The 14126-nt window shown below is 58.3% G+C and overlaps 1 protein-coding gene across 21 annotated transcripts in view; it reads left to right on the plus strand.

The window, feature by feature from the left end:
- LOC121078304 (ankyrin repeat and fibronectin type-III domain-containing protein 1-like) overlaps window positions 1-6643 on the plus strand; it is a 216402-nt gene extending 209759 nt beyond the window's left edge. For all 21 annotated transcript variants that reach the window (XM_040574318.1, XM_040574319.1, XM_040574320.1 and 18 more), the window contains 9 exons: window positions 98-217; window positions 523-738; window positions 1121-1287; window positions 1597-1747; window positions 1833-2001; window positions 2259-2425; window positions 2736-2946; window positions 3025-3656; window positions 5420-6643. In XM_040574318.1, the coding sequence (XP_040430252.1) occupies window positions 98-217; window positions 523-738; window positions 1121-1287; window positions 1597-1747; window positions 1833-2001; window positions 2259-2425; window positions 2736-2946; window positions 3025-3656; window positions 5420-5707 (2121 nt within the window). In that variant the 3' untranslated portion in view covers window positions 5708-6643. The remainder of the gene's footprint in view (window positions 1-97; window positions 218-522; window positions 739-1120; window positions 1288-1596; window positions 1748-1832; window positions 2002-2258; window positions 2426-2735; window positions 2947-3024; window positions 3657-5419) is intronic.
- Window positions 6644-14126: the final 7483 nt, after the last annotated feature.

Below are 14126 nucleotides of genomic sequence, written 5' to 3' on the forward strand. Positions count from 1 at the left end.
CTCGGACAGAAAGGGACCGACTGTCCCCAGAGCCCCCTGTGTGAGCAGGCAGCCGGGGGAGCTCGGCCGACGGTGACAGCCCCTGGCTGTGCTGCAGGTGTCGTGCATGTGGGACGAGATCCTGTGGCTGCGGCAGTGCGTCACCGTCTCCCAGTCGTCCTGCTCCTGCATCCTGCAGACGCGCTTCAAGATGCTGCTGGCCATCTCGCAAATGCAGGTGAGGGGGGGTCCCTGTCCCCCTGCTGCCTCGCAGAGTGACTTTTGGGGGTGCTCCTCTGGGAGCAGCACACAGATGCGCTGGAGCTGGGAAAACCCCCAGCTCTGCCCGCTCTGTGCCACCAGGCTGCAGCTGGGCCACCCGCAGCCCCTGCCTTGCCATCACTGGTGGGTCCCCAGGTGCCAGGTTCTGCAGCACGGGGAGCGTCTGGGGACTGTCAGTGGGTGCTCTGCCAGGAGGGCCGGTTTCCAGCAGGCAGCGTGGTGTCCCCTGACCTTTCTCCTGTCCCCCATCCCGGTGTGCAGGGGCTGCTGGGCATCCAGGACCTGGGGCAGGTCTTCTTTGAGCCCATCAAAGACAAGCAGGGCAACATCCTCATCGTCACCCTGAAGGAGGTGAAGACCAACCAGACCTTCGAGAGTGTCCGCTGGGTTCCCATCTGCAAGCTGCAGACAAGCCGCAAGTCCGTGTCGTCCCCGGAGGAGCCCACTGCCCTGGACACGCTGCTCATCTCCGTGCAGGTGCTGAACGAGAGGGCTGGGGACACGGGGGCTGGTTCCAGCCGGCACACTGGGGCTGTCCCTCATGCCCGTCTGGCTCTTCCACTGCTGTTTTTCCTCTCTCTGTCCGTCTCTGCGCGGGGCTGTGCAGTGGCAGGGGGTGCCACACGGGGCTGGACGCCTGGCAGCGGGTGCTCGGCAGCACTGCCAGCACTCCCGTCGGGCTGGGAGGGCCAAGGCAGAGCTCCAGCGGCCAAAGGTCTGGTCCTGGCTGCGGGCAGCAGCTGGCAGGAGCAGCAGAGCCCAGCCTGCAGGAACGCTGCTGCCTCCAGCACCCGGCACAAGGGCCGGAGAGCACCCCGCTGCAAGGGCTGGCTCACTCCAGCGGTGCCTGTCTCCTCAGGACAAGCTGGCTTACCACCAGCGGAGCAGCCATGCCCTTTCCCCGGGCCTCTACCTGGGCTACCTGAAGCTCTGCAGCGCCGTGGACCAGATCCGGGTGCTGGTGCCGGAGCAGCTCCCCAACATCTTGTGCCACGTGAAGATCCGCTCCAACCCCAACATCTCCAGGTGGGGCTCGGGGGACATCTGGTCTTTTTCTCTGCCTCGTCCAGCCCAAGAGCACTCGTGGCCACTGCCTCCTGCGTGTGGACTCGAGGAAGTGGTGCAGCACCACCACTCAGCCCTGTCCCTGCCAAGCCCTGCCTAGGGCTGGAGAAAGCTGAGGTCCCCCTGCTGCCACCACAGCTCCCACGTCCCCTGTGGTGGCTGCACCACGTGGGGTGGAACAGCTAAGCAAACACAGCTCTCGTTGGGACTGCGTGTTTAGGTCAGGCCCGAGCTGCTCCCCCCAGCATGTGTCTGTCTGCTGTTCTCCAGGGAGGAGTGGGAATGGCTGCAGAAGATGGCCAGCATGGAGGAGCCCGTTTCTGCGGAGCCAGAGGCTGAGACATCCCAAAACCACTTGTTCCAGGAGCTCCAGGCGGCCATCAAGGAGCTGATGACCCTGGTCAACATCCCATTGCAAGAGGTGTGGGTGGGAGCCAAGGTCCAGGGACGAGGGAGATGACATTTGCAGCTGTTACCTGTCATGTCTTTTGGACGGACTCTTGCAGGCCAAAGATTTCCGTCTATACAGCCAAGAGGTGCTGGACTTTGGGGGCCAGGTCTCCTTCCTGCTGCTGCTGCCTCCCTCAGATGATGTCTGCACGGCGCCAGGCCAGAACAACCCCTACACCCCTCAGTCTGGCTTCCTCACGCTGCCGCTGCAGATCTTTGAGCTGGGTGAGAAAAGGGGTGACCTGCCCTGCCAGAGCCTCCTCGTGCTGGTCTCCTTACACCTGAGAAGGGCTGGAGGGAGCTGCTGGGGTGGCTGTGCTCTGGCATCTCCTCTAGGAGAGGCGGGAGAGGGAGTGCTAAGGGCTCCCCAGTGCTTCAGGTGGGCTAGAGGAGAGCATGACCTCCACCCCGGGTTGGGTGGGCACAGAGGAACCCGTAGGGACCTGATATTTTTCATTCTCCGCCTCCCTTTCGTCCCTCAGTGCACTTCTTCACATACGACCGGGAGTTCATCATGCAGTACTGCCAGGTGTCTGCCCTCCTGGAGCTGGAGTCGCTCCTCTCGCAGCAGAGCCTCAGGGAAGCCTTCTCTGACGCCGAGCTCTCCACGGCGAAGCAGAGGCACCAGCAGGTGCAGGACTACATCCAGGTGCGCAGTGCAGGCGCTGGATGCGGTGTGCCCACGGGACGCGGCTGGGACCGAAACGCCCCGGTAGGGCTGTGGGAGCGTCCCCAGTGGGGCTGTCCCCTGGTCCAACCCACTGTGACCCTGCAGTGTCAGGGCTTTGTCTGGCAGCATCTCGCTGCAATCACTTTGTTGAAAGTTTGTAAAGCACTGCGGGGCGGTCCTTTTGCCTCTTGGGAAAGGTGTGTGGGGAGAGGCCGGGTTTCACTGTGGGATTTTTTTTGTGGTGGTTGTTTACTTTCTGAAAGGGATCCTCTATTTCCTCTTTTGGCAGCAAATGGAGGAGATATGGCGTGAGATGCGCTGGATTATGGATGCCCTGCAGCACGCCCGGTACAAGCAGCCTTCCTGTGGGGTGTCCCTCAGCGGGTTCCTCAGCACCTCGAGTAGTGCCATGAAGGAGAAGACCCAATCCTCCTCGTCCCACCTCGACTTCCTTCCCTCCCCAGCACCCTCACCAGAGACCAGCCGTAAGCTCAACTCCGGTAAGGGCCAGGCTTTGCGCAGGTCCTGCTCCCCCTCATGCAAAGCCGACGAACATCCCCTCTTTGCTTCCCTTCCAGACCTGCACGGGCTGTCGGACGAGGAGGGCTCCTCTGAGGTGTTCCTGGCCACCGACAGTGACTACGACTCCAGCAGGGCGCAGAGCCCAAAGGAGCTCGACCTGGTGTCCTCCTCCTCGGGGACGGAGTGCTGTAGCAGGAGGGCGACCCGCAGCCTGCGGGACAGCGCCCCGGACGTCCTGCAGAGCCACGAGCTCCAGCCGGTGCCGTTGCCCCTGCCGGAGCCCCGGCCGCCCCCCGAGCTCTACGACAGCGACTTTGTCCTGCCCAGCCGGCAGATCGAGCTGCTGCGCATCACGGAGAAGCGGCAGGCGTACTGCGTCCGAACCAGCAGCTTGGACTTCCCCAAGCCGCTCTGCCCGGTGGCCAGGAAGTCCTGCCCCGGCTCTGTTGACAGCTCCCCGACGGAGAGCAGGACCCCCGGCGGCCACGGCAGCCAGCTCAGGCTGGGGACTGGCTCTGCACCCAGCCCCGAGCGCAGCCGGACGCGCTCGGCTGAGTGGACTCCGAGCTTCCAGGAGCCACTGGAGCAGCCCGGGTGCTTGGCCGACCGTGGGAAGAAGCCGGGCTCTGTCACCTTGCGGGTCTGCCCTCAGTACGAAACCGGACTCTCCAAAGAGACCAGTGTCAAGGTACCGGAGCCTACTAAAGGCAGCGGTGCGGCTCTGCTGTGCCCGGGCCAGCAGGATGGGGGAGGCAGGCACTGCAGGCTTGCGTGGCCCTCTCCTGGCTCTGCCGTCTCCATCCTCTGCCATGCTGAGGGTGAGGTCCCCAGAAGACCCCCGGCGCTGCTGCCCCGGGTCCCTCTGCCCTCACCACACTGCGGGGGACCCCATGTCCCCTGCAGCTCAGCCCACATGCCCGCCTCTGCTGCTGAGGGGGCCGGGCCAGGGCCACCGGCTTAGCCAGCAGGGTATTTTGAGGAAAGAAAGCAGGGGAGCCGGGGTTCGGCACTCGGCCCTACTGGCAGCGGGTTAGTGCCACCCAGGGCAAGCAGCCTCGGCTCCGTGGTCTCTGCTCCCCTCCCTCCAGCCACATGCACATGGGAAAGGGAGCAGAGGGCAGCTTGCCTCAGCCCTTGGAAGGGGTAGGAAGAGCCCGGCGTCGCCCTGTGGGTCCTCTCTGTTTCCTCCCTGGCTGTGGCAGGGCTTTGCAGCTGAGCTGGCTCCTGAAGCTCCGGGCTGCCTCCACTCATTGGAGCCCATGGGCACGCAGCCCAGGCAGGTCCTCTCTGTGCTCTGCCACCTCCCTTACTTCCAGCCACAAAGTCCTTCCCCTCTTGAAGCTTCCCTGGTGAAATTCCCAGTGCCACCATGCCGAGTACGGCTCACGGAGCAGCCTGGGTGCGACTTGTCTGCAAAAGGGTGCAGGAAGAAGCAGGCTGTAGGGCTGGAGGTTTATTGCCAGGCAGTTTTGATAGCCAGTTTCTCTTCACCCAGCAGGGATGTTAGAAGCAGAGGGAAATCTGACTCGCAGTATTTATTTTCCATTTGAGAAATTACCATAGATTTCTATGCAACTGAAGTGCAGCCCTGGGTTCCTGGCGGGCTGCCCACGTGGCTTTTGAAGTTGCAAAGCTCGGGACATGCCTGCTTGAAAGCGTTTTACGATGTTCTCCTCGAAGAACCAAGTTCAAAGGAAAGGCTTCTCGGCTGGCGTAAATCAGCTGAGCCCCATGATGATTGTTCGGAGCTGGCAGGATTCACGTGGGCCGAGGGCTTGGACCACCCTGCCGGGGCACTGCCCGCGGCGCTCCGCAGGCCCTCACGGATGTGCCAAAGGAAACCGTCGCCTTGCCCGGCCGAGGACGGATGGCCCGGCCGAGGGCCTTTGAAGTGAAGGATCGGGCTCCTGATGGCCGCTAGCAGCCAGAGCCCGGCGGTGCTCGTGCTCTCGTCCTGGCTCGGGATTCAGAGGGCAGTCCCCAGCGAAGCGGTGAGGGAGAACAAGGAGAGCTGGTGGGCAGAGACCCCCAGGTGCTCTCAAAGGGGATTAACTTGAGCGCCGCTTCCCAAGGAGCTCAGCACCAGGGCGGCTGTGGTGCTGGGGGTCTGGGTGCTTCTTGCAAGAGGGGCTTTGACGCCTCTATGCTGGCAGGAGCAGGGCCGAGACCGTGCAGCCCTCGCAAGCTGCAAGCACCGTGCAGTGTGGGCGAGCCGTAGGTGGCAGGCAGGACAGCCACGCTGAGCTGTGAGGATGAGGACGGAGGGTGCAGCCAGGGGGAGAGAGGTGCGGGAGCTGGGCCCCGCCGTGCCGCATGTCCCCAGGCACCTCGGCGGGGCTGTTCCTGCCCCCGAACAGCTTGCGGAGGGCGGCCGCTGCCGCCACCTCCTGCCGCCCCGTCCTCCTCGTCCCCCCCTCACCGTTCGTCTCTCCCACCTTTGTCTCTCTGCAGCTGCACATCACCAGCCAGACGTCGGCCGGGGAGGTGGTGAAGCTGGTGGTGCTGGAGATGAACGACGTCTCCCGCGGCGTGCTGGGTGGCTCGGCCGCCTTCTGCTACGGCGAGGAGCAGCTGGAGCACTTCGGACTGGTGTTCGCCTCCGAGGAGAGCGAGCGGTGGCTGCCCGATGACTTCCTGCCCCTGTCCCTGCACACCGCCCGGCCCGAGGGGCGCTTCTACGTCCGCATCAAGGAGACGTCCCCCCTGGTGCTGCAGTTCGGGCCCGCCACCACCGTATGAGAGGAGCGGCGGTGGCGCAGGGCCTTGGCCCTGCAGCAGACAGCGCGTCTCTGATGCTTCCTTCTTCCACAGACACCCTCTCATCAGGCGTCCGCGGGGTGGAATGGGATCATACCGGGCTGTGTGTTACTTGTTTGTGTTGGGGTTTTTTGTTTTTTTTTTGTTGTTTTATTTTTTTAACCAAAGAGACGTCGAGACTCAGTTTTTCTGACTGCAGAAGATGAGGGTGGAGCGCGGAGACCTCAGAGCTTGGGAGGAATCCTTGCAGGAATGGAATTTTTGAAAGCAAACATTTTTAAGGGGAAAGGGTGGGGGGAGAGAGAGGAAAAATATTACGCGAAGAAACAGCAATACTCATTTTTTTTTTTTCTTTCTTTTTCTGAAAATCCTTGTCTGGGATTTAGTGAAGGAAGAGCCACAGAGGATTGCTGGCTAGAGTCGCGGTATCGATGAGGAGAGGGCATGATGCACAAGGACAGCACTGAGAAGGGTGTTCCCTATCCGTCCTCGTTTCACTGTACCTGGAGAAACAGTTCTTGCACATAGTTCTCAGAACAGAATGTGTTTTGGTTTTGTTTTGTTTTGTTTTCTGAAAAAAAAAATGTGCTAGAGACACTGGAGTTGTATAGGAGGTGAAGACCCTTTTATTTGTTTTAGAGGCAAAAGGAAGCAACGCCAACAGCCCCCCACTCACATGCACGTGTACGCAGCTGTGCTGACACCACCACTAGAGGTTTGCTATAGGGCATCTGCTGCAGCACACCCAGCACCACCTTGGGATTCCCTTTCCTCCTCGGTTGCTGTTTTGTTCTGGTGATTGTGAGTGGCCTCTCTTGTATGTCCTACAGCATGACACTTTGTTAGCAACTAGGTCTCTTGTTCACAAGGTTATTTTTCTGATCTCCTGTGGTCCATAGTAAAGATGACTGCTGCTGACTGTGTATAGCTCTCTTCCTTCTCGCGGCCTGATGAGCAGGGCCTCTTTCCTTAACCCACGTCCCCCAAATGACCCCTAGTTTCAGTGGCTGGGCTGCCTTTCCCAGGAGTGGTTAATGGGATGCTCTCGACCCAGCAGAGGTTTGTGTTGGCACACGCACACACCGTGTGCAGGAGGAACAGGCAAGTTAAAGGCAGTGATCTGTCACCTTCAGGTGTTGGAAACCTGATGGCTGCAGGGCCCGAGCACCCGCAGATGTGCAGTTACACACACTGCTCCTGTCCTGCAGCCTCCTCCAAGAGACAAGCACATGGAGAAGAGCATGGAAGGCGGCCGGATCTGCCTTGCAGCTGCCACAAGCGCTTTCAGAGGAGAGGCAGCAAACAAGGAACGGGGCCAGCACCCCTCGCAGGTGAGGTTCCCCTTCTCCAGGCCTCACTGGGTCAGCCACACAGCACTGGGCCACACGGTGGGGGGCCAGCATGGGCCCGCGACACTCCACATCAGCCTGGCCGCATGGATCCCCTGGTGGCACCTCTGACTTGGGCAGGAGAGGGCTGGTGGACAACTTCTGGGAGTCACAGGCTGCGCCCAGTGTTAGGGCAGGGCCGTGTCCATCTCATCTTCTCGAGTGGCTCCATGGGCACATCCCAATGTTTTCTTTCCAGGTCCTGAAGCCTTCTATCCTGCCCTTCCCCACGGCCAAGGAGTGGAAGCAGATGCCAGGCGGGCTCTGTGTGTGGCCGTGGGGAGCCCATGTGGCTGCTGGAACCAGTGTGGAGCCGGGAGCTGTGTGCACAGAGGTCGGTGGTTCCCCTTTTTAAGGTTGTTGTACATGCAGGATGGTCTCTTACCGTTGAAACATAGCCCTGGGGCTCAGCAGCTCAGGGCATGAAGGGGCACTGAGGCTCTGGGACAGGTGGGGCAGGTGTTGCTCTGTCACATCATCATTTCGCAGAATCACAGAATCATCTAGGTTGGAAGAGACCTCCAAGATCACCTAGTCCAACCTCTGACCTAACATTTGACTCAGCATGTTTCCTCTCACTTAGGGCTAGTGGCACTGGTGACAGCAATTTGGCAAAGGGACTTTCCCAGTGGGTGCCAGCCTCACGTCCATGCTCTCACACGTGCCATGGAGGCAGGTTCCCAGAGCACCTGGCCTCAGCCCTGCTTTCTCCTGGTACTGGGAAACAGAGGAGCTGGGAGAGGCATCATTGTGCTTGTAGCAATCCCTTTACCCCGTATTTTAATGAGAAAAGGAAGCTGGAGTCCAGGAGGAGCCCAGGGGGACTGTGCCTGTGCAGACCGGTGTCTCCGGGCGCAGACATCCCCATCCCTGCAGTGCCCATGTCCCCAGCTCTGCCTGCTGTGGGTGCTGCCAACATCCCAGAGCAAACACCACCCTGCCCATTGGCACAGGCATCCACCTGCGTGCCCTACACCTACCTGAGCCCAAGCAAGAGCCTCCACCACGCACAAACCCTGCACTGGGGCCATCCAGCCCGGGTGCCACACACGTGTGTGTACCTCACGCGGCCAACTCTGAGTCCTGGTGGCTGGAGCATCCCTGAATATCTCATCCATGGGAGGGCAGATGTGAGCAACACTGATTCGGGGAACCGGGAGAAACGACGAGCACGGGGAACTGGGAGAACTCACGAGCCGCCCATTGTGCAAGAACCCAAACCCAGTAGAAACGCTTTGCTTTGGCAGCACCGCTCGACCCCTGCTGTTAAACCAACAGCAAACCAATTGGTCTGGGGCTTCCCCTCCCCAGCATCAGCAGGGACCTGGCAGGGCCCGAGAGCAGCAGCAGGCGCTGCGTTTTCTCCCTGCCCTGGGGGCTGCGGCCGGTCCCCTCGGCGGGGACAGGCGCTCCTCTTCCAGGCACTGGGAGCACCAAAAGATGCCGCTGCAGAACACTGTGTGCTTGGTGAGGGCGTCTTTTGTCTCTGTCGACATAATTTCCATCAGGAGCAGTGTTTAAAAGCAGATTGTTGTGTGACGGCGAGAGGCACACATCGGCTTGTCCCGTTCAGCGACCAGGTCTCCTGCTCACTCCACCTGGAGGTAGGCCCAGGTCCAGGAGCTCAGCAGGAGAAAACTGGCAGAGTTCCAAGAAGGTTAACGGGACTGTATGAATTTGTATCGCCAGAAGAGCCACCACTCCGTGGTATTTTGCTCACATTGTATAAATTCACAGAAGTAAACCTAAATTGTGACACTCTTGAGTTTCCTCCCCCAAATCAGGAGCTTGTTGGCATCAGTTCTGAAGCATCTGCATTTCTTTTCTCCCATCCAAAGGGAGTTGCTCAAACAAATCCAGCTTTGTATTTCCCGAGGTTTGGCTCTCTGAGTATGAGACATGTTTTTTTGTTTTGTTTTGTTTTGTTTTTTGTTTGCTTTTTGTTTATTTTCCCTGGGACACTTCTCTCTTGTATCCCTGCTGTAGAATTTCTTGCCTTAGTTCTGGTTACTGGGGAAAGCTGAGGAGTTACCCTTTCTGTTCAAGCAGCTGCAGTTTCCACAGATGGGAGATGCTCTGAGCCTGCTCCAAGATCTGCTGAAGTCAGTGGAAGCCTTTCTTCAAGCTCCCTCAAACAGGAGGCGAGAAAAGCGCGCGAGAGCCGTGCCAGGCATCCAAAGGAGAGGGGAAGTTCCAGGGTTATTCTGGCACATGCAATTACTAAGTTAATTACTGCTCTGTCATCTGTAGGAACTCTGTGCAATTACTGTGTAGTCGCATGGACTGTTTACCCAGGTAGCTTATAAATAGCATCGCCTTGTAATTGAACTGTGGTGTGATCGGATTTACGCCGGGTGAGTCAAGGGGCTGCCACATGCCCACACTTTCCGTCCCCAGCACGGATGTCCGCTGAGGACTCAGCCATGCCAAGCAAAGCCCTGCTGGCCCGGGGCTCACCGTTCCCCAGACAGTCCAGGTTTCTGTGGGAAGCCACACACTGGTGTACTCTGTACGCTGTGGGCAAAGCCACTTCCCATGTGGAACCGGGCTGGACAATGCAGGTTTTAGACCAAGATTGTAATTTCCCAACCAAGAGGACACTTGGAAGGGAGGAGATGGGAGTCCTGGTGGCGTTAGCACCATCGGAAAGCCCCGGCTGACTTCAGTGTGTCTAGGATTTCTGGATCTTCAAACCCACCTAAAGACCGGGCAGCAAACAGATCTTTCCACCCTGTGAAGACTCCCGGGATGCAGTGAAGTGGTCTGTTCCCAAACAACCTGAAAAATAAAACCTCATGAAAACAGGAACCAAAAGCACAAAGGTAAAAAACTCATGAGGAAAATAGTGCTTTATTTGATTTGATTTGATTTTCCACTCAAAAGAAAGAAAGAAAAAAAAAAACTAAAGACATTTTAGAGAAACTTATTTTCACTTTCAAAAAAAAAAAAAAATGGGCAGGACAGTGTGAATATTTACAAGTTTGTTCTAACTCAAGAATTTTGGAAGATACCATTTGTTGAAACCAACAATCCTTTATGAACGTTTATATTGTGGCTAAAATGGTGTTTTTAGTGGGAAGAAAAAAGAAACACCCAACAGATGATGTGCCATAACTTTTTTTCTATGGTTTTCCCTCGAGCCCCAGCTTAATCCGATAGAACAAAAACCACACGCTTAGGGCTGAGCGTGCATTTTGCTGACTCAGGCTTCAAAGAGATGCAGACGTACTTGTCCTGAAGAAGTTTGATTTGGTCTGTGAATTAAGATAGCAACAAGAGGACAGTTTTGCTCTTCACTGGCTGTGGCTGAGCTGCTGGACCACTTTCCTAGGCTCATTGCAGCACCGCTGGAGCGGAGCATCCTATGGTGAGTGGTGCAGTGCCCGTCCCGCTGCAGCAGGACTGGGGATGGCTCCAGCATCACGGCAGCGCGGTGGCTCTGCTGCCGAGGCTCGTTTTGCCCTGGCAGTGGTAGATGTGTGTGCTGCTCCCACAGCCGGCCACATCCCTGCTGCCCCCAAGCCCCAAAGCACCGCAGCAGAGTGCAGTGCACAAAGTGCCGCCACTGCTGCCTGCAGTCGCCCATCACCGTGGCATCAGCTGATTCCTGGTGCTCCGTGTTACAGCATCTGGCTTCTGACAGCGCCTTGAAACTGCAAGTTAGATGTGCTAGGTGCTTCAGCCGAGGTCCTGGAAATCTGTCCTGTGTGCTCCCAGCCAGGCAGCCCAGAGGAGGAGGCGAGAGGGGCGAGGTGTCCTGGAAAGGACGAGCAGCAGCTGCTGCGGTTTGCAACTGTGCGTCGTGGTGGGGGAGTGTGTGGGGAGATGTTATTTCTTATTCCTGGTCCTGGCACCGCTGTTCCTGCTCCTTCGCGAGCAGCACGCTCCATTCATTTGTCTGTGTTAGGGCGAAATGCAGCCCTGCCTCCTGCTGCGCCGCTCATCGATGCAAAGCTCAGCAGGTCACGGCTGGAGGCTCTCCTACAGCAGCATGGCTTAGATGAGGGTAATGCTTTTGTGTGTGCTGCGGTTCCACGCTGCCCACACAATTTGCCCTGTAATGACACCAGTGAGCTGAAGCCAGGTGCTGAAGCCTCCAAAATTTACCTTGAGGGATCCAGGAAATGACCAATCAATTGCTGGTCCTGGCATCTTTGAAGACAAATTTCCTTGGGTGGCATCAGGCAGAGCAGCCACGAACGCTGCATGCATTTGGGCACAGGAATGAGATGGAAAACTGTGCTCTTGTGCCCCACAGGCAGCATCGGTGGGTGCCACACAGACGTGGGCAATACCACCCAGCACCTCCGGGTCCCCAGAGCCCACCATGCACAGCCAGGAAGGAGCCGAGGGCTGGGGACCAGCAGCTTGCAGCAGCTGGTGGCAAGCACAGCCATGGCAAGCATCTCCGGAGAAGCACCAGCAGGATGAAGCAGCAGGTCCCTCACTGCTTGGGATGTGGGGATGGCAGCTGGGATGCCAGTGGGTCAGGGTCCCTGGAAGCCCACAGAGAAGTAAAAGCGTAAAATAGAGGCAGAGAACATGTTGGAGAGCCTCTAGGAAACATCCATCTGGACAATTTTGTGGTCTTGTTTTCTTCCAGATGACTTTCCCAGCCCTCGTGCTTTGTTAGGTTAACTCCAGTTCAAGTCTCGGCAGCTCAACTGGAGAGGTGCCCTGGGCACCAGCAGCACCAGAGAGGTGGCCTGAGCATGCTGCTGGGCCAGGGGGGCTCTCAGCAAGCACACATGCAGCAGCTCCGTTGTCATGCACCATGGTTAGGTCTTGTTTTCTGGTCCAAGCTGCGATGGGGAGCCAAGGGAAGACACTCACTCCCTCCATTCTCAGCTATCTCCCATTCCATGTGTAGCTGGTAGAGGACAAGCCAAGCCCTTTTTTAATTTGTCACCAATTGTGGGTGACTTCACAGAGCCGGGCTGTGTTGCGCCGTCATGCTCTGGCTGGAAGAGGCTTTGATCTGGGTGTTTAATGAAGACGTTAATTGATAGCACGTGGGGAGGAATTTGAGCTGCTCAGAGCTGTCTCCCAGCCCCTCAGATCCCAGAGCCATCATCCCCTTCAAAACAAAACAGAAGAAGAGTTATTACAAAACAAATCATGTTTGTATAGGCGCTTAAAAAAAAAAAATAGAAAAAAAAGCCCTCTCCAGCTCTGTTCAGCTCATATTACTGGCAGTGCTGAGCTCAAGACACCATGTGCACCATCGAACGCCTTCAGCAAATTAAACCAGCGTCGATGCAAGGAGAAAGAAGGCGCTGCTGTCCCCAGATCCCACCCTGACCGAGGCAGGACGAGGCTGTGGCAGGTCATGCTCCACCTGGCGAGGTGCCCACCACCCTGCTCTGCTCCTGGCAGCACGCTTCCTCCGCCGACGGGGTGCTCCGGCCGAGGATCCCGCAGCCCCAGCGCTTCGGGGAGCTGGAGGCGTTTCAGCGCTCAGCTCCACACGTTCTGGCAGCCATGGCTTGCTGCAGACACTGTCCTTCCTTGCCCAGACGTGCGCTAACTGCAGGCAGCGCCAGGCCCTGCTTAGCTGGAGCGCTCGTCCTTCCGGACACGCATGTTTCTCCCAGCCCACGGCGCATCCAGCTCTGGTCGCTGCTGGCGGAGGTCCTCTTCCCAACTGGTCCATGGGTTGCCTCGTGGCAGCCAAACGTGACCTTGCTTCCTGCCTTTGTGATCTCACGTAGAAGATGCTTCTGTTCCTTGCCTTGTCTAAGGTACTTGAGCCCCGCTCGCCAGCGGGCTCGGGAGGACGCAGCGTTTTGAGACCTCTCCCGCTCTGTCAGATCGGATCGGAATTGGCTGGTGGACTCAGAAGTTATTAGGAACAGACACCCCCAGACAATGTGATTGCACAAGCTTCATTTCCTTAGAAAACCAGGCCAGCAGAGCAGGAGCCTGTCAGTAAACATGTTGATTCCAGGGGCTCTTCTGCGCCGCGCAGGAAGAAGCGCGGCGCTGGCGCCCGGCCCGCACCTCTGAGCACTGCCTTGTGCAGGGACGCCCGGACACGGCGTGTCTGTCGCAGCAGCGGGCACGTTCCAGCCGGGGGTCACATTGCCCGTGGCTCTTGGCAGTCACCAACAGCCCGGGTCGTCCCAAGGCAGGCAGGGGAGATGTGGGGAGAGCTGCTGGTAGCGCCCATGGTGTGGTGTGCAGGGAGGCACCGGTGGGCTTGGGCTCGGTTCTGCTCGGCTGACATGTGAGGACTTCCCCGTGTCCAGAGGCGGGCTGAGGCAGGGCATCATGGTAACACGCACCCAGAGGCCTCCACCTTGCACACACAGAAAGGTGTGGGAGGAAGAGCTCCCTGCGGTCCCGCAGCCCGGCCGCTCCGGTCTCCAGCCTGCCTTCCACTTAGCACTGGGGGCCTTGGGGATTTTCTCCCCTTCCCTCGTGGAGACGCTTAGCTCCACACTTCCCGGCCCCTGGAGCTGTGGCCTCCCCTCTGCCGGGCTGGAGGACAATCTCTTGCAACACTGGAATGCTCTGAAGTCATTACCTCCCTCTCTAGAAATTTTTGGGGTCAGAGGACATGAGTCTCAGTATCATCCAACAACGTCAATGAAGCTCTGTTGATTTACACCAGCTGAGGATCAAACCCCTCCCTTTCCTCTCCCATATTTAAGATATTTTCCAGACTTCAGACGCAGTCAGAGGAGGGAGTTGATGGCTCTTGGGTTGTTGAAGAGATTCCAGCTTTGGTCCCGGCCTGGAGTAGCATGCCTATGGTGGCTACCCTCACTGCGCCTCGCTGGGGAAATGCCACGCTCCCACACTTCGCTGGCTGCCTTGCTGGCAGGCTGACCAGGGCAGGCACCAGCGAGGCCACACACACTCTGGAGACACGGCTCCATCACCATTTCTCTCATGGCCAGCTCAAGGAGGTTCCTGCATGCACCAGTGCTGCTCTGCAGCGAGCCGTGAACCCCACCTGGGTTCTTCGCTCCTCCAGCCACGGCAAGCCGCAGCTCACCGAAGTCCTGTAG

This window comes from Cygnus olor, chromosome 15, assembly GCF_009769625.2.
Source record: "Cygnus olor isolate bCygOlo1 chromosome 15, bCygOlo1.pri.v2, whole genome shotgun sequence".
In the NCBI taxonomy this organism is placed as follows: domain Eukaryota; kingdom Metazoa; phylum Chordata; class Aves; order Anseriformes; family Anatidae; genus Cygnus; species Cygnus olor.